The following is a 20,033-nucleotide window of genomic DNA, read 5'->3' as shown; positions in this document are numbered from 1 at the left end:
GACTAACGTTTGGTTCGACTATCAGGGGGCAACCCCAATTGTGATGACGTCACAGATTTTGAAATCTTGGCTTGAGGAAAGTTTTATAAAAACAAAACCCCCATGAATCAAAAATTCATAATAGAAAGAGTCATAACTGACCTTGTATATCCTGTCAGCAGTTTTACAGACGTCTCTTTTAATGGTGGTCTGTGGGGAAAATGTTCTTGAGCCTCAAGGGAATTTCCCCCTGCAATACTGCAAGTGGCCACAAGGAAAAATTGGACGCAAGTTTCGCTGGCTTTCCTGGGGGCCTGGGCTCTGTTCACCTCTAAAGCTCATTAATAAACACTTTATATCTTGTTTATCTAAGCCATAAAAAAAAACTTAAATGTAAAAAGGGTGATGATGAACTTTTGTATGGAGCCAGGCGAGCTGTTCCAGTCTTTGTGCTCAGCTAACTAAGAGAAACAAAATATTTTAATGAGCATGTTCCTGTTTTGTTTTTATCTTGGGGTCAGCTAGTACATGCACGAGAACGTGAGTAATGCAATACATTTTAGCATCTGCAGAGAGCAGTAGTGCAAATGTGTAGTGCATGAAAGTTGTAACAAACAAACAAGGAAGAAGACAAAACAGGTGAAAATAAAAATTCCCAGGAGAGTAAGCAAATGATTTGGGATATTTTTCCTCATTTTATCATTTACTAGCTAGGCCTGGCATTTATCTCTAAGACTGGTCATGTCTAAAGGGCTGGAGCTATTTGACATTCACCAAGAAAGCGAGCTATGTGCTAGCTGGCTTATGCAAAATATTTTAAAAATCTATCGAAAAAAAAAAAAAAAACCTTAACGTAAACATAACTGTATTTGTTTATAAGACAACTCTACAGAGTACCTTCTTGACAAAATGCTGCATTTTTGTGTCTGTGAGTTCAATATGTCTGTCTGAAACCCTTTTTGTTATAAAATGTGCCTCGGTTTTTCACAACAACCCACCTACATGAATGGTGATGCTATCATGGGGCCATGTGATGCTGCATTGCTTCCTCTGACTTGTGTGTGTGGGCTAGCTCTCCACATGAATCATAATCTAGAGTGTTGAGTGATGGACGAGTCACTGGAGTTTCTCTGTCTCCCTTCCAGCTGTGCAATGGCGGCTCTGTCACAGAACTCATCAAAGGCCTGCTCATGCGAGGCCAGCGTCTACAGGAGCCCGTTATCTCATACATCTTATACAGTGCCCTCTTGGTAAGATGGCCCACTGCAATGCTGCTAATGTTAGGGAGGAGGTGGGATGCAAACATGCAGAGAGTGCGCTGAGGATTTATTTTCAGCCGGGGAAGTGTGGCAGGCGGTAATGAATGTCTCTCCTTCTGAACAGCTGTGGGAGTTCTTTTATATAGTTTGTGCGGCATAACCTTTTGATGCATTATATTCTAATTTATACTAATGACTAATTATGTGATGGTGATTCATGCTGAACACCTTGTGTTTTCTGTCCTCTAACTTAAAAGGGTCTCCAGCATTTGCACAACAACCGGATTATCCATCGTGACGTCAAAGGCAACAACATCCTCCTGACAACTGAGGGAGGAGTCAAACTGGTTGACTTTGGTAATGGTCTTTGAAAGAGGCAATTTAGCCAATTCAGGGACTGCTGGAAAGAGACAAATGCATCAAGGTCTGAGAAATGTCTCTCAGCTTTATCTTTTCTCTGTTGTCAGATAAATGAGGCATTTTTTGGTGTTTGACTGATCTATGGGAAGTGTCAGCAGCACATCCATGCAGCGTTGTTTGTGAAGCCGAGCACAAGCACAGGATAAATCATTTTATGTGCACCACACTTTAGTCCCTTGCTCACCATAACATATTTTTATTTCATGGACCGTAGCCTTAACCCAAGGCTATTATTGCTCATTTAAATTGCATTATTTGATCCTTTGCATATTAAAAGAAAGCTGTTATGGCAAATGACTTTGAGTCACCCCTAGGCATGTTTATGTCCTCTGTGTCATGGAGATGAAGTGGACTCATGCTGATAAAAATCTGTCCTACATAATTTGAAATGATTATAGGCCATTATTATTACTGCTTGGCAGGTTGCCACACTAAATTATATGCTAGGACTTATTGATTAATTCAAACATTCAGTCTCTGTCATAAATTGTGTTTTTATTCTTTGCAAATTCACACTGATAAACATACTAATATCTACATTTTAATAACTATAAGGAGTGGTTAAATGTTATTTTTGTCATTGTAGGTGTTTCAGCTCAACTGACCAGTGCACGATTGCGGAGGAACACATCTGTCGGGACTCCATTTTGGATGGCTCCTGAGGTCAGAGTCGACGCTTCAGTAAACACACACACAAACATGTTTATATGTAATAAGACAGCAGTGAAACAGCACATGTTTTGTGCCTAACTGAACATTTAAAAAACATTGTTTGGATACTGATAGTAGTATTGGAAGTACCTCTTTTACTACCTAAAATGCTGAATTGAATCTACGCACCAATCCAATACCACATGATTTATTAATAAACTTTACAGTAGTTTTACACCTGGATAAAACAGCAGTTGTCCCAGACATCAATTCTTCGTCACTGCACTAAAACAGTAGCCTACACAGCAAGTTGCGCTGTGCAGCCACTGGCAGCTACTGTTTCAGAGCGGCAAAACAGAATCTATTTCCAGTATATAGTGTATGTTAGCAACACGTCAGCAGTTTAGCAACATTTTACACTGGAAAGTCCCACCAGTAAAAGGCATTTTGAGGAGTGGCAGTCTTATAGTCCTATGTCATACAACAATGATAGAAATCATTCCACATACTTGACCTGAAATACACAGCTGTTAATTTATTTATTTGTTTATTTGTATTGGCTGCTGTACAAATTCAGGTATTAGGATCAGTATTAGTGGGAATAATGGTATTAGAACAGCTCTAATTTTAAATGAGCAAAGTCTCTTGTACATGCCTCAAAGAGAGAGAGGGAGGGAGGCTCAGTTATTTCTGTGCAACTCTCCCCTGTGTCATTGTGTATTCCCCTCCATGGGCACAGCTCTTGAGGTTGCCTCAAGGTTAATAGCTGGGAGTCTGAGGCCCCTCGGCTTACTCTTTGGCAGAAATGAGGTGTGGTGATTGGGCTGGTAGGGAGGGACCTCAGGGGCAATTAGAATAAACTCAGCTGTAAAATGTAGTGTCAGTTATAATTATTGACTGTGGAAAAGAGAGGCCCGTACCACCGGTAACTGAAGTGACCTACCTTTCAGTGTTTGAATAGTCCATAAATATAGATGTTTTGTACCTTTGCCAGATTTTAGGCAGCAAGAAAGAGAGTGCTATAATAAGGAGGTAAAATTTATGATCCTTTTGAATATAATTTTCTTTAAATTATCACCCAATTTCTCCAAGGTGATATTAATAAAGTGCTTTATTTTAAGAATTTGACACAATGTTCTGGTAAAGGTGACCTCTTGGGCAGATTCCTTTATGTGTTTTGAGGAAAGGATGGATTTTAGGGGTCATTGACAATCCAAATGAGTTGTTCAGATGATCACTGTTGTGTCGTGTTGCCAGGTCATCGCCTGTGAACAGCAGTACGACTACTCCTACGACGCCCGCTGTGATGTGTGGTCGCTCGGCATCACGGCCATCGAGCTGGCAGACGGAGATCCCCCACTGGCTGAGATGCATCCAGTTAAAGCCCTCTTCAAGATCCCGCGGTGAGTCCACTAGAGGGCGCTCCTACCACACTGCTGGAGGCTGCCCACACAAGGACGCTCAAATACAGCTCTCCATTATGTCAGGAGGACAATGGCAAACTGAATGTGACAGCAGAGGTGATGAAAAAAAAAATAACAGTGGCTGTCTTGACAATTGAAATTTGGGAAATGAAGAGCTACACTGGATATTTTTTGGTTTGATCCTTGTTTCTTGTTGCCATTGCATTTTCATGTTTGCTATCTGAAAGGCAGCATCTGCTGAATAATCAGTGTTTAAAATCTCCATCATCAAAAATGTAGCAGTGTTTGGCCTTAAAATTAATGCAGTGATTCAATCTGTAAAAATATTCACTGCTGGAGACGGTGTGTGTCTGATGATCATTTGAGAGCTTAGTGGCTACACGCGGTTGACCTTTTGTTATCAGCACAATCGCGCAATTATCTCTCAGTTAGGTAGAGATATGCCCTTCTGATTGCAATTTGCATTGGTGATTAGCTCCATTCACATTGAGATGAGGCTGTCACCTCCTCCCCGTCACAATGTTATCTCCTCCCTGCCAAGCCAGAGGAGGAACACGGATGGCTTGCGTGGCAGGAATTATGGAGCTAACGCAGCATTTTCATCAGCACCAAATTCAACCAGAATTGAAAATAATTACAAGAGCAGCGACGGGTCGGTGAAGTGAATGCAGCTAATTCAGAATTAGGTTATTTCTCAGATGTGCACCTCATAAAACACGTCACCTTTTTTGGTGGAGTAGCTCAGGGGTTGTATGTTAGGGAAAATTTTAAAAGAGCAACCTGAAACTGGATGAGTAGTTCCTGTCAAGTAGCGAGCATGTTTCCTTATCAAACAGCAGCCATAATCAGAGGGGGCATATGCATTTCTCATGTCAATGTCCAATCCTATTTCATTACCGCAGATCTCTAAGAGTCTTTGACTTTGGGGATAACTAGGATGTTGATAGAATTGGACATATATCTTTAACTGACACTCCTCTGTCTCTTTTCCCAATCAAAATAGATATTTTGCCCTTTTGGTATGAATCACGGCTTTAAAGGCTCAGCGGTTGTGATATAAATCACAGCAGATGTGTTGAACCATGAAATGATTCTGTTAACATGTCATTTATCTCAAATATATTTTCCCATCACTGCAGACAAAATGACGAAGAAAACGTGGGGTAAATTATGACTCCCGTATGAATTACTTTTTAAATAGGGAAATGTGTTTCACCTTTGGGCTTTTAGTGGCGGCGAGAATGATTCATGATGAAATCAGAGAGATTCATCTGCACAGGTTTTGATCATTGCGAAGTTCTCGTTTTTTTCCCCCCGCTTCCTAATACCTTACAAAACCATTACCACAGGAGCCCCTTTTCTGAAGTATTGTCCTTGGGTAGTACATGTTTTATGAAACCATACAAGCACTAAAACATGCAATAAGCATTTTCATCATTCTGGTATTTTACAGTTGCACACAGTAATGTGTTTTCAGGCTCTGAAGGGTTCACTGTCATGTAGTTAATCTTGTTTGTATCATTCATCCTCTCTCAAACACATCTGGATAGTAAACATATACAAGACAAATTCACCCCACTTGTGATTTATGTTATACATTTTCTTATATGTTCAAGCAGCGTGTGGTCAGCCCTCTGTCATGGCACTACTTGACCTTTTTATGATGCTGTTCTTCTTCTTTCCTTTTGTTCTTTTCCTGCAAACCTCTGTAAGGTTTTACTGGACAGTCGCTCCCAAGCTAAAGATTTAATGGCTCTGGGTGAGGACCAAATAAACACATGGTGCTATCCCCACTTTGACTGCATAGGCTAGCAGCCATTATGTCACACTGTTGGTTGTGCTAAGGGAAACCTGCACAGGTGGAAATGCCTCTCGTTCCAGCAGGCTATAAACGATAAGCAGAGCTGTGATATTTGTCAGAGGGGACGCTGATGAGCTCCATGAATTAGGGTCACCTTGGTGCATGGTCTGTTTGTGCTTCAGAAATATCTAACACTTGATGAGCTGTGACATACTGCTGATGTTTAAACCCCAGGTCTATGATTCTACTATTTTTTGGAATTCTAAGCTGAATCCAAGGATTTTGTGAATTTGCTTTTTGTTAGAAGTTAAAGTAATTCAGTGTGTTGCACTGCGTATGACAGATAGGTGATGTCCATGGTGACCATAAATGAAGGTAATGGAGCATGTCAGAGGGTAAAGTTGTAAAATCATCAACTGCAAAATTAATTATAGATACTCAAGATGAAGATGGTCTGTGATATTTAATATGCGGGAAGGTTAATTACTTGTACCAGTGCCCTCTGTGCTGTTGAGGGCAAGAGTGTCCATGTAAAGTCACACCAAAGTGTGTGTAAGATGTTGTTGTAAAGGTTAGAGGCGATTGGCAAAGACGTCCAAGGTTGTGTTTATTCGTCCAGATCCCCGTCGATGTTAGCCACATATTTAACAGTACGTGTATCTGTCCGAGCAGAGGCCAGAACAAACGAGATAGAAGACAGAAATAAATGATGGCTTGTCAGAGACAACACAGAGGGCTAATCAAATCATGAGGCTCAGGGAGAGAAATCCAGACCAGTGTGCTGGTAAGAGACAGCTCTTCATGGACAAAGCCTGAGTTAAAATTTGTGGAGCAGAACAGCCAAGGGTGAACGATATGATATGACTTTCTGGTGTTCCTGACACAGAATCTTTCTAAGAAGTAAAAAAAATCAAATTCAGAGTGAGCTAAAGTCATTAAATCCATTAATTACTGAACTATGTCGATATATGATATTGCAGATTTATTGTCTTTGCATTGGCTTGACATGTATATTTACATCCTCTCCTAGCAAAAACTGTTCAAAACTATTTTATTTTCATCAACAAAAGCCATGCTAGCAGCCCTGAGGCTAACGTAAATATGTCAGCATGCTAACATGCCTACAATGACAATGCTAACATGCTGATGTTTAGCTGGCATCATTTTTACCAAAGTAACCAAAGTATTGAATAAATTAGATTTTTTTTTTTTTTTTTTAAGATTTTTTTTGGGCATTTTTAAGCCTTTATTTGATAGGACAGACAAGCGTGAAGGGGGGAGGGAGAGAGAGAGGGAGTGACATGCAGCAAAGGGCCACAGGCTGGAGTCGAACCCGGGCCACTGCGGCAACAGCCTTGTACATGGGGCGCCTGCTCTACCACTAAGCCACCGACGCCCCACAAATTAGATTTTTTGATGATGGTACTAAATGAAAAGTTAAAAAGTGCCCAAAATTATCCCAGTTCATGATCTGTACTGAATTTCATGACAATCCAGTCAATACCTTTTAAATCATTTCACTCAAGACGACAATTGTCAACAGGGGATAGTCCGGGGATCATAAAAATCAATAGGATTCATCTACTGGGGACAATAAATGTCTACAACCATTTCTTGGCAATCTGTCCAATATTTTTTAAAATATTTTGTTGTGGACTGATCAGATCTAGAGCGATGATGCTAACATGGCTAATAATTGCGGATTAGTGTGCATTTGCCTCACATGTATTTGTGGATCCTTTAGAAATTCTTTATTCATCAACATCTGGATGATACAATGGCGTCCCCTGGGATGTTTACAAAGGGATAGCCAGATGGGGCCACTGAAAATCTTGAGGTGGCACACCAAAACGAGGAGCCGCAACAGAATTTCAGAAATGCTATTATGCTGTTGCAGTATATAGGCTAGTTAAAAACTATTTCAATATAAAAGTTAAGGGCTGCCACACAGACTCCTCCAATTAGTTTCAATTAAATAAACGGAGTGGGGCCAGCGATTGTATCAGGGTGGCTATGGCCCCCCTGGCCACCTCTTGGCAGCGCCACTGGATGATTCCAATCAATAACTTGTCAGCATTTCAGTCTGTTACACAAGAATGTCAGAAATAATGCTGATGTGGAAACTGTGTGAAGTCTGTCAGTGTTTCTCTCAGCACATTTTATTGTGAAAATCTGTCATCTTTTTGCAAAGATTGGCATGATTTTCGTTTTCTTCATTTCAATTTTATGTATGAAATGTCTGAAGTAATCATACACCTTAAAGGAATACTTCACCCACACTGATTATCTGTATATCAGTTACTCACCCTGTGTTCATTGAAGTTGTGTGGGCAAGTGCATGCATTTGAACTCTGCTTTTGCATTAAGTTTTTGCAAAATGCATATGTTTGGAAAGCACTGAGCATGTGACTGGATAAGTGAGACTTGGGTAATACATTGTAGGAGTTGTGTTAGGCTGTTGTTTAACGTGGACCCCATTTACTTCAGTTCATCAAGAATTTTCTTCGTTTTTGGATTCTTTGTTCACTATTGAGGCATTCATGAAAAACAGACTTTTCTTCATGAATTCAGCGTAACACAAGGTGAATAATTGATACACAAATGATCACTTTGTGGGTGCAGTGTCCCTTTAATGTCACAGATATCGCCTTATCAGAATCTGGTGCAGTCTTGACCTCTGACAAGAGATTATTGGCTGGTTGGATGATTTTCCAATCGTGAGTAAAAGCTTCAACATCTCCGTCTGTGATGATGTTATTTTACTGCTCTGTGTGGTGTCCAGGATTGCAGCATTTGCCGATGTGGCCGCCAAAGACATGATAAATGTAGCCGTAGTTCTACGTGTTCATGCATGTATGCGCAAAGAAGTGCCGGTGCGCTGTCTGCAGTGATGGATGAGCTGAAATTTTAAGCGGGTGGTCCATTTGCTGAATAAGTCTTTACTTTAGACCCTTGTAGTCATTCTCTTTTAAGCCTGTGTAGAGGCCACTGTGTTTCTGCTTTAAGGCACTAATTCTCTCTGTGTGCTGAAAAACAGGCCCACAACCAAGGGAATACATGAATCTTTCCCCAGTTATTATAAATCTTTAGCGCAGATTGATTTATTTGTAAGATTTGAAGCACATCACTGCTCCTCTCTTATTCTCCCCAAATGTCATCAGTAAAACTTCCCAACTGCACCAACAAGGTTATATAAGGTCATTTATATGTGCCTGGTATAGTGGACTTGAACTGTGGAGATCTGGCAAAGAAGCAGATTTTTATATCTCAATGATGGTAATTATAATGATTCAAAACCTTTACAGGGCAAAGTGTCACACTGAGGGATTTCTTGAATGAAAAATAACAATGTTTTACTACATATGGGAAATGGTGGATTTATAAATTCTGTATGAAGTATTCAAATATTGCATTGGCCTGATTTTTGTCTCCCTTCATGGCTTAGTTACAGCCGTCAAGTGCTGTTGACACCTCTGTGATTTCGCCTCAATCCACTCTGAGGAACGTCTGACAGTACACGCTCTGCCTGGACCTAGATTTGAATAAGCCACTTGTGTTTACAATATGAGCCAGCACTCTCACAAATACTGAAAGAAAAAACTGCCTGAATTTGCTAAGCACAATGAGAGCACTTGACAGTGTTATCAGCAGTGCGCTGCTATATTGACTTTCTAATGTATAAGCAGTATGGTACAACATCAAGGCGAGAACGTGTCTTCAGGCTCATATTAGAGGTTGCATTGAAGCAGTCAGTTACTGGCTTTGATCTGCACTTTGGAAAGGATTGCCTGTCTGAATCCTTATCAAAGACTCGACTAACTTAGTGCTGTGGAAAATGACAGATTTTGTACCCCAACATCCTCTCCTCCCTTCCAAAAAAAAGAGAAAAAAAGATGTTAAGTATGTTGTCGTTTAATGTGTAGTTGCATCTATCTCTGGTTTGTTTACGATAAACAAAATGAACCAGATTCAAGTGTTTTTCATTTTACGCTTGAGATTTCATATTTACCTGTCTGTCAGCTTTGTGAAACAACACGTGCAAACTAATTAATACGGTTAATAAATGTCTCGAGCAGGTCTGTCACTGTTTGCCTGACAGTGACAAAAGGCTCAGCCTCCAGCTGTCAGACTCGCAGCTCGCTGTGAAGATGACTGTACTCAGGCCCGTCCAGCCTTGGCTCCTCATACAGACCTGCCTCCTGTCATCGTGCGCACTTGAAAAGTGTTAGCCTCATTATAGATGGCCTCCGTAAATGCTGCTGACAGAGGTATAACTAGCTCCCATAACTTTAGGCTCCCAATGGCAGATGCTTGCTGCCAGACAGTGGAGGAGCGGTTATCATTTGTCACTTTTTCTGTGGCTGCCACAGACCTGGACCCCAACCAGCTCGTCCTCGGACCAAAAACTCTTGAGTCTGACGGTCACACTCTGCCTGCCAGCGATCATTTGTCGGCTAACTCTGGAGACGGGCTCAAAAAGTCTTTAATTTTCAGCGATGATCATGATGTCTTTTCAGCGCATTTAATGAACTCATTGGTTTTTTTTGTTTGTTTGTTTCCATAATGACTTTTGTATGTGTGATTTTGTTTCAGAAATCCCTCCCCAACATTACGAAATCCAGAGCAGTGGTGCAGAAGTTTTTGCCATTTCATCGGCCAGTAAGTGTCCTCTCACTTCAACCTGTCAACCTTTGTCCTCATTTATTTTCCAAAACTGGTTGTTAAAGCCACAACAACACTCAATGTTCCAAAAAGAGCCCAACCAATACTGTATGAGATCAGGCAGAGTCTGATATTTCAGAATAACAGTACTTAAATGTATTTATTCATTTATTCATCATTAATACACTTTTTTGTTAAAAGTCCCCCATATTTAGCTAATTAAGACTATGGTTTGGTCAATAATTATATGATATGTATAAGATATGTTTGGTGCAAATGTTGGGGTAGAGTGGGATGGTTTTGGGCTTGGGTAGGGGTAAAGGTCTGCATTTGTATATACAGCACAATGTACAGTAATACCATCTTTCACCATGCTGTGTGTTCATGGGGAAAATCTAAGTTAGCTGTTGTGAATGTGCCTGTAAATACAAAATTACAGTGATGGAAATCGCCAAAAATATGTGTCAGGGGCAGGATATTAAAAGTATATTAAACTCCAACTTCAACTGAGCGTCTGTGTACACTTTGCAAGTCAGTAAAACACACAATAGCAGAAAAGAAGACACACAATATTACATATATAAATGCACACACTCACACATAGACTAGTCATAATGTTAATATGAAAACAGGCTTGGGTTAGTAATTTAAAAACACAGAGATCATACAGTGTAACTAACAGGAAAGAAAAGGAAAGTTAACATCAAATGCACATAAAAATGCCGCCTGTAAGTCATTTATTGCTGCAGTGTGCTGCACTGAAATTCATTTTGGTGTATCCACCTACATTTGAGCATTAATGTACACCATGTCGCTATTAATAACACAAACATGTCAGTATCATCACGGTCAATTACGTGTGATATGTGGTAACACAAAATATGTTAAATGACGGTGTGTTTGATACAGTGTTGACCAGGGGTTTAACGATACATTGATCTGGATTGATATATCGATTCCATGATCGATCCAGTATCATCGATGCAAAGTGAAAACCACTACATATTGTCATCTTTAAGATACGCCTTTATTTTGAAATTCCCATGGCACATCTTCCTAAACATTCAAACAGTGCTAGCGACCTAGCACCAGGCAGGCAATGGTTGGCAGCCAAGAAGAAGACAATGAGGATATTTACTGATAACGTCTCATATTGATGACAGGCCTCTGAATTGAATCAAATCTAAATCACATTATGGCACACTTAATGACATCGGCAAATATCATAATGTCTAAATAATGGATATAATATCGTATTGTGATGAAACTAGTGACAACCTGGTTCTCCTGACTGGCAATATTATTTTTATTATTTGAGAAGAGTTTCATTCATTAAATCTGATTGCAAGACAGTTAAATGTGTGTGTTGAACACCCGCTGTTACTGCTGTTAACACAACTTAAGATGATAAACGTTCACATTACTTTCTTGGTGCGATGGATTTGACCAGCTCCTCTTAAGCCAATTAAAACTGTATGTGCGGAATGAAATGATAAAACATACATGGAGATTTTTTTTTAATCAGAACAGCTGAACTTTAGCTTTAGTACATTGTTAGCAGGCGGGAATGTGCATGTTAACATGGAGGGAATTGAAATTGATATTTTATAGCCAGATTCTATCAACCCTCTTGTCTTTCTGTTCATTGACTTTCATTTGTGTAAATCTGCCACAGAGGAACAAACTAATTCACCTGAGTTATCAGTTCTATCTGAGGCCCAGATAACTTATCATTTCCTCCACTGTGCAAAGCTAATAATGTCAGGGGTGGCTTGTAATGGTTGCTCAGAATATACAACCTTAATATCCACGGCGCAGAGGTGTGTGAGTCTGAGCCATAATGAGAAAATAAAATTCAATTTGTGTGGAGAATTATTTGTGTGGGTGGACATGGTTTCCAGCTAACATTTATGTTGTGGACTTACACTGAAATGCATTAGCTGAAAAGGAGTAATTGAAAAAACAAACAGACCATCTGCCTTGAAGGTCTGGTGGCTTTTTTTGTGTGTGTGTGTCACTTGAGTTATTGATTGGTCAGGACAGAGTCAAGGCGTATTACCCCTTAAAACAGCCAACACACACTGTAATGATATTAGTTTTTGTACTTTTTACAAGTGTAATTGCAATTTTTCATTGGATACTTTTTGGACTGCAGCTCTGTAATCTGTGTTAATGGATTGTGTGATATCATATCAGGAATAATCTCCCTGAACAAAGCCCAGCAGAGTTCAATGTGGGGAGGCTGGACAATGTTATCAAGCTTTGCAGGCTGTTTGTGAAGCCTTTTCAGCCTTGTCACGCCTGTGTGTGTGTGTGTGTGTGTGTGTGTGTGTGTGTGTGTGTGTGTGTGTGTGTGTGTGTGTGTGAGGTGGGCGGGGATGTTTTCGGGATAATAAATCCATCACCAGTGTCTGCACTTGTGCAGCCAGAGAGCTGACTTCTGTGACAAAGTGGCCCGCCGTTCAGCATCCCGGCAGCACAGCCTTGCTAATAGCAGCAACCTCTGCTTAATGTCCTGACGCTAATGAATTCATGGAATTAACTTTCAGAGCTGAACAAACTGATAAAAGAAACAGAATTCCAGTGTAGATTAGGTAGAAGGAATTAGATTGGTGTTTTTCTCCTATCTCGCCTCTGCCTGCAATTGTTGGTGTTTACACATACATTCACATTTAAAGTCTTTAGCTGACCAAATGATTTAACTGTACAACTGTGGATTGCTGATGGATGCATCATTAAGTTTAGTCGGGGATTTCAAGCTTTTTAATTTATCAAAACTGTCAGAAATTAAAGCCAGTTTTGTTCCCCTGGGTGTCTGGAGCCAAACAGTCAATATTTTGCAACCATTTGAATCAGCAGTTAACTGATGCTGAATTGTAGCCACGGGCCAGTCTCACAAAGTGACTTCACCTATTGGCAAACACTGCACATTGCAGATAGGACTCATTGCTGTGCCATAGCGGGGCTTGTTTGGACTCGGGGGCCATGGTGATAGTGACCATGTGGTGCTCAGACGGACAACGACAGATTAGTGACCCCAGAGTTAAAAACACACAGAGCTCCCTGCTGGGTGCGAGCGTCTGTCAGAGCTGGTCCAGACGAAAACAGATTTCTACAATGTTCAGGTGATCGCACGGTTCCTCCTCAGCTGCTTAATTCTCTCTGATTTTGAAGTGGAAAGAGGATAGATAATATTAGAGCCTTTATGTGTCTGACAGTGCTCAGAGCTTCTTATGTTTTTGTGATTTATAAGGTGTCTGATAAAGGATTTTGAAGCACGTCCATCCGTGACCCACCTCCTGGAGCATCCCTTCATCAAGCAGGCCCACGGCAAAGATGTGGCACTCCGACATCAGTTAGCCGCTCTCATCCAGGAGCAGCAAGAACTGGGCTGCAAAACCAAAACCAAGTAAGTCCCTTTGATTTGACATTATAACACTGCACAAGAAATAATACACTGCAATGGCAAAGCTGGTTCTTCATATCGTGCTGTCTGTTGCAGCAGATGGGCACTAACTGAGTGGTAGTGATACTCTTTCTGTCCAGTAGGGGGCAGGGTCTCATCTTCTTACACTCAGCAATGATGATGAGCCCCAGTAATGGACATTACAGTATGTGATTAAAGAGAAGTTAGGGGAGTGTGACTAATTCAGAGGGAGTGATTGTGCTGACTAACCTGAGATTAATAAATGCCATTTAGGCCAGTGGATGTAGCAACCATCTGATGGGGAGTCTTTAGTACAAAGTACTTCCCCACCCGTGTGATTAAACCAATGATGGAGTAAATACTCTGTTCAAGATTGATTTACTTTGTGAAATAAGTGACATTTCAACTGTGCTGCCTTCTTTTTGCTCGATTTTGAATGATGTAATTCTGGTTATTTTCTTTACAGATTATAATAGCAGCTACTGTACATGTTCCTTGATAAATAAATATATTCAAGACAGAGAGAGGGATTTGATGAGCTTTTATCCTAAAATGTGTGATGATGAATAGTTCACCCAGACACTCTCATGGCAGCGAATGACAGAGCAGAGAGTCCCCCGTTATTTACTGGAGAAATACTGACTTTGGCAATGCTTAATCTTCATTATAAAGGAGTTCGCTGAACCTGCCCTTGACTGAGAGTCTTGATGTTGTGCCAGCTCTGTTTACTCCCGAGAGTGTGCAGTCGGTGCCTGAGCCTGATCCTGAATTCCTGTCCACAGTGAAAGTGGATAATGGGATTAGGAGCTTGTAGGGCGAGAACTGGGCTCGCCTGGTTTAGTCTCTCATGCCACAGATCAGCACACAATGACTCCAGATAAGAATAAAGACATAGAGAACTTAAAAGTAGCTGCCGTAGGTGGAATCGTGTGATTCACTTCAAAGCAGGAGAGAGGTAGAGGCTAGAGGTCTCAAGTCCTTCACCAAAGGGACACGATGACGAGTATTCACTATAGGGGGACCACATATCGAGCTTTTGACTTTATTGCTGCAGTGTTGAATTTACACTATATTCAGAATAGAAAATGAATACAGGGCAGAGGAGGAAACAATTCCTAACCTGCAGCTTGAATATTGTTATTCATGCTATGATTGATTATTTATTATAATAGAATATAGATACATCCTGTGAATTAGATTTCTTATTGTTTTTGCTGTTTGGAGGTTCGAGAAGTTTGGATGCTTTTCAAAAGCTTCAATGTAAAAGACAAGGTTTTGTCTGAATTGTCAACAAATGTCATAATTAAAGAAAACAAAAACAGTTTGCTAAGGCTGTCTTTTACTACTTTCGGACTTCCCGACTCTGTGACATTCATCCTCAAGCACTGTCATACCTACCAAAGACATAAATCCTAACAAACAAATATGTAGCTTAATTTTTTAAAGCAACTAAACAGGTGGGCACTGTCATTTTTAGCTAACGTTATTCAAAAAGGAGAAGAGCTGCAACATTTATTGAATAGTTGTCAACTATTAAATTAATCACCAACTAATTTGATGATCAATTAATAAGTTTAAAATATTTTCTTTGCTCCTTTATGACAGTAAACTCAATACTTTTGGGTTGTGGCCAAAACAAGACATTTGAGGACGTCACTGTGAGCTTTGGGAAACACTGATAAGTATTTTTCCTCAACTGTCTATGACTATTTTATAGACAAAACAACTAATCGATTAATCACAGAAATGATCTACAGATTTATCGACAATGAAAATGATAATTATATTCAGCTCTATAAAGCAGTAAACAGTGCATTTGTTTCAGCAGAGGACTGATACACAGCTGGTGCTCAGGAACTTGTTGTACCCACTCTACTTAAGTTAGCTTAGTTCATAAGTGGAGGTTTAGACATCACCAAATTTAACTTAACTTGGTCACTGAAAAATATAGTGAGTGTACTTCATATTGCATTTTTTCCATGCATTTTATAAGGTAGTTAATGTGCATTTCATATTGTATTCTGTACCATTCAGTGTGTACTTTCTGTTTTCATTATGTAAGGCACCTGCACTGGTAACCTGGTCACTTTACTCGGTAGCTACTGTAATTTTTATGTAGTATTTTGTATTGTGCAGTATGTACATACTGCTTCTATTATGTTAGGCATATGGATTTACTGTAGTCTGCATTGCACCTTGAATTTTATTCTTATTTATTATGTCTACTTGTTGTGTGTAGGACTACAGATGGAAATTAGCATTTCGCTAAATCTGGTTCAATCATGTTTTAATTTCTATAAATGATTAATGTCATAAATTGAATTAACTTAACTAAACTAAACTAAACTAAAAGAGGCTACACAACACAAACTAGTTGTTAGGAGAGATTAGAGATTAGTTGTCAATAAATATCCAAACCCAGTAATGCTAAGTGTAACTGTTGCATATCATGTAGCTGAGCTAACGTTAACCGTCAAAACTACCGTTAGCTTGCTATGTAAAATGGATAATAGGAAATATAGTCAACATATCTGGCCCAACACTCGCAAAATGCTGTTTAATAAATACATAAAACTGAAACAATACAATATAACTCAAATTAAAATATGTTACGCTATTTAAGTTAACGTTAGTTTGAATGACTAAGCGCTTTGGTTACGTTAGCATGATTTACTGTTTCCCACTCATTCTACACCGACTAAATACGAGTTAACCAGAAACATAATTCTGCATTTATACATGTTTGAACAAAATAAAGTCACACACACATTTATAAAGGATTCAGTCAACTTCATTATATGACAAGAAATATCTTCTTAAACTTTTATTTTTGGCAGTGGTGCTTCAGTTTGTGACTTCCTATTTAGATAAGCTAACTGACAAATGTTTTCTAGCATCAAATGCGCACATCATTTAAGTCTAAATCATTTGAAACTAGCTAATAGTTATAATGTAGGAAGGACTTTATCCACAAATGTAGCGTTTGATTTACAAACAGCTGGTGCAACCCAGTCCTGGTGGGTATTGACAGCAGCAGGACGACACATGTAGGACTGACGTGTAATAAACCACAGTGCCCATGTTCATTGTAATGATACTGAGTGCAACTGTGTGACTCACTGGTGTTTTTTTGACAATAATAAAGCTCTTTAATGCAGGAATACATCAGACTTTAGCTACTCAGCCATCCGTTCACTGTTGGTTTTCATGGGATTTGATGACAAATATAGAATATCACCAACCTTACCATTTAAATGTCATAGAAATGTCTCAGTCCACTGCACATTCGGAGTCTACTGTGCATTTGCACGCATAAAGCAGTCGGCACTCACAGACACAGCTCTCTTTAGCTCTCTTTCACACACTCTCTGGTGTCCCCCGAGGTTTTCCACAGTCCCTCTGAGGCAGCTGGCTGTGCGTTGACCTCTGCCCACTGGGGCTCATTGGAGAGTGATAGGTCAAAACGCAGATGAAGTGCAATCACAGCCTGTGATAATGGGAGATGTGTCCCCTGGGAGAGCTTTAAAGGCTTCACACAAACCTTGGAAGTGCCTGGGTCTCACATCCAGCCAGTCAAACTACTGTTTCTCATTTGGTGGTCACTTTACAGCTTTCTGAGGCATTATCATGTCCTTGGCTTCATACAGGCATGAGCGGATCAATACTCGTAAAACCCTCTTAATAGAGAGCTGTCCCGATGATGATCTGGTAAACCTGGAGTTCTTAGATGAGGTAAGATTTAATATGTTTATCTCATCGTGTATTGATCCCTCCAGGGCACATTGTTCTTGATAATATGTGTGTTTTTTATCTTATTTTATTCAGGAGACAATAATCAGCCATCTTCAGAAGAGGTATGATGAGCTGCAGGTGTACACTTATGTCGGTGACATCCTCATCGCTCTCAATCCTTTCCAGAATCTCAGTATCTACTCTCCCCAGGTTGGTTATGGACCAGTCACACAAATATTGTCAGTGGTTTCCCAATCACAGCGAATCAGAGTGGTGATAAATGATTGATCATCAGTCATATCGCTGGTCCCACCCTGGTGGATATACTATACTGTATGTGTGGGGCTTGGTTTTTATTTTTATTTTAATATTATTTTGCTTAATGAATTATCAATTTAATTCAAAATATTGAAAACCGCATACAAGCTGAAAAACAACAAACATATGGCATAAAATCTGATGTTAAAAATACCATTTTCAATCACAATCACTATAGTTGACCCCGGGGTCGGCAATCTTTACAATCAGAGTCACAATCATGTAGTCATCGCTGGCAATGTTTTTAGTGGAAAAGGCGCCAGCCCAGACCTATGATGTACATTTTAGATGTCAAATTGTTAAAACATTTGTTTAAATCAGTGTATAGGCTACACATTTTTACAGTTAAAGAGTGTAAGAATCACTTTATGCACACAACAATAGATGAAAATTAAAATAAAAATTAAAAAAATAAATAAATATATATATATATATATATATATATATATAAATATATATATATATATATATATATTTNCACAACAATAGATGAAAATTAAAATAAAAATTAAAAAAATAAATAAATATATATATATATATATATATATATATATAAATATATATATATATATATATATATATATATATATATAATGGTTGTTCCTTTCCACATAATTTTCTGTCAAAGCCGCAGGGAGCCACTGGAGAGGGGCTGCCTACCTCTGGTTTAACCATTTATTATTATCAGCCATTCTAGCGGCATGTCTCCAGGGATAGCAAGGTCAATCAGTTGTCTGGTCCACCGCTTTTGTCCAGGCTGAAATATCTCAACAACTATATGATAGATTATCATGAAAATTTCTGCAGATATTCGTGGTCCCCAGAGAATGAAATCCCCTGGCATCCTCTCCAGCACCAGGATGGATTGTCTTGACATTTAGTGCAGACATTCATGATACCCTCAAGAACTGTAATAACTGATTATCCCTCATCTAGCGTCATCATTGGGTCACAATTTCAGTTTGTCCAATACTTTGGTTTATGACCAGATACAAGAGGAACTAATGACATTCCCATCAGCCTCAGTTGTACCTTGTGTTTAGTGCTAATATTATACACATTATACTTGCTAAACATCAGCATGTTAGCATTGTCATTGTGAGCATGTAGCATGCTGACCTCAGCATTAAGCCATAAACACAAGTACACGTGTGCCAAAGTACAACCTCACAAAGCTGCTAGCATGGCTGTAGACTCCATGTTCCTTTTTTGAAAGTGTGGAAATGTGCCAGTGTTTCTTGTAAATATTAAAAACAGGTGAAAAACTTATTCTAAAAAATTACAACAGTGCAACATTCTGGGATCTTTTAATAAATTATTTTTTCTTGTTAAAACCTTTGAAACTGAAAATAATGTGCTTTGTGTCTGTGTGTGCCTTCTCTTAGTTTTCTAAGCTGTACCACGGTGTGAAGCGGGCTGACAACCCTCCACACATCTTTGCTACTGCAGATGCAGCATACAGAGGCATGGTGACGTTCTGCAAAGACCAGGTACCTTAGAAAAAAAACTGGAAATGATGAAAATCCTCAAAGAAAATTATGTTTACCAGTGTTTTAAAATGTTGAAAGGGATGTTGTAGCATATGTGCCCACTTTGGGACAAAAGTATCTGTTAAGTGATGTGGTCTGTCTTAAAGAAATATTTAATTAAAGACTTTTTCCTGGTTAAATAAAGGAGCAATGTAGGTACTTCGTCTTCCTTTTGTTTCAGTGTATTATAATTAGCGGGGAGAGTGGTGCAGGGAAAACAGAGAGCGCTCATTTGATTGTTCAACATCTTACCTTCTTGGGAAAGGTATAGTAGCATTTAAGCCATCCTTTCATTGTTAAATTTGTTAATACTGTGCTACTGCAAGAATCTTAAATTCATAGTTATATGATAAGCATATTTTATCAAAGAAATATGTTGTTGCTTTCAGGCAAACAATCGGACGCTGCGTGAAAAGATCTTGCAGGTGAACCCTTTGGTAGAGGCCTTTGGAAACGCCTGCACAGCTATCAATGACAACTCCAGCCGCTTCGGCAAATACCTGGAGATGAAGTTCACACCCACTGGAGCGGTCATCGGGGCCAAGATATCCGAGTACCTGCTGGAGAAGTCAAGGGTCATCAAACAGGCAACGTACGTGCTGCTCAGGCTTGGTCTGACTGAAGTTCCCTTCGTCACACTTCTGACTGCTCTGTTTGTTTCTTTCTTTCAGTGGGGAGAAAAACTTCCACATATTTTATTACATATATGCTGGGCTTTACCACCAAGACAAGCTGAAGACTTACAGGCTACCAGACAGGACACCACCCAGGTTGGTAGCCGTTTGTCTTTGACATGTTCATCTCATGATGTCGGAGCATGAATATTGATAG

At 39.5% G+C, this 20,033-nt stretch overlaps 1 protein-coding gene across 1 annotated transcript in view; it reads left to right on the top strand.

Moving 5' to 3' along the window:
* Positions 1-20,033, top strand: part of myo3b (myosin IIIB) — an 89,925-nt gene that overhangs the window by 12,843 nt on the left and 57,049 nt on the right. The window contains exons 6-17 of the mRNA XM_050048245.1: positions 1,125-1,229; positions 1,496-1,595; positions 2,245-2,321; positions 3,567-3,712; positions 10,128-10,193; positions 13,450-13,605; positions 17,271-17,355; positions 17,449-17,565; positions 19,059-19,163; positions 19,384-19,467; positions 19,592-19,794; positions 19,874-19,972. Coding sequence (XP_049904202.1) covers positions 1,125-1,229; positions 1,496-1,595; positions 2,245-2,321; positions 3,567-3,712; positions 10,128-10,193; positions 13,450-13,605; positions 17,271-17,355; positions 17,449-17,565; positions 19,059-19,163; positions 19,384-19,467; positions 19,592-19,794; positions 19,874-19,972 — 1,343 coding nt within the window. The remainder of the gene's footprint in view (positions 1-1,124; positions 1,230-1,495; positions 1,596-2,244; positions 2,322-3,566; positions 3,713-10,127; positions 10,194-13,449; positions 13,606-17,270; positions 17,356-17,448; positions 17,566-19,058; positions 19,164-19,383; positions 19,468-19,591; positions 19,795-19,873; positions 19,973-20,033) is intronic.

Source organism: Epinephelus moara, chromosome 7 (genome assembly GCF_006386435.1).
Source record: "Epinephelus moara isolate mb chromosome 7, YSFRI_EMoa_1.0, whole genome shotgun sequence".
Taxonomy (NCBI): domain Eukaryota; kingdom Metazoa; phylum Chordata; class Actinopteri; order Perciformes; family Serranidae; genus Epinephelus; species Epinephelus moara.
The sequence above is the reverse complement of the archived record's forward strand: the minus strand, read 5'-3'. Positions and strand labels throughout refer to the sequence as shown.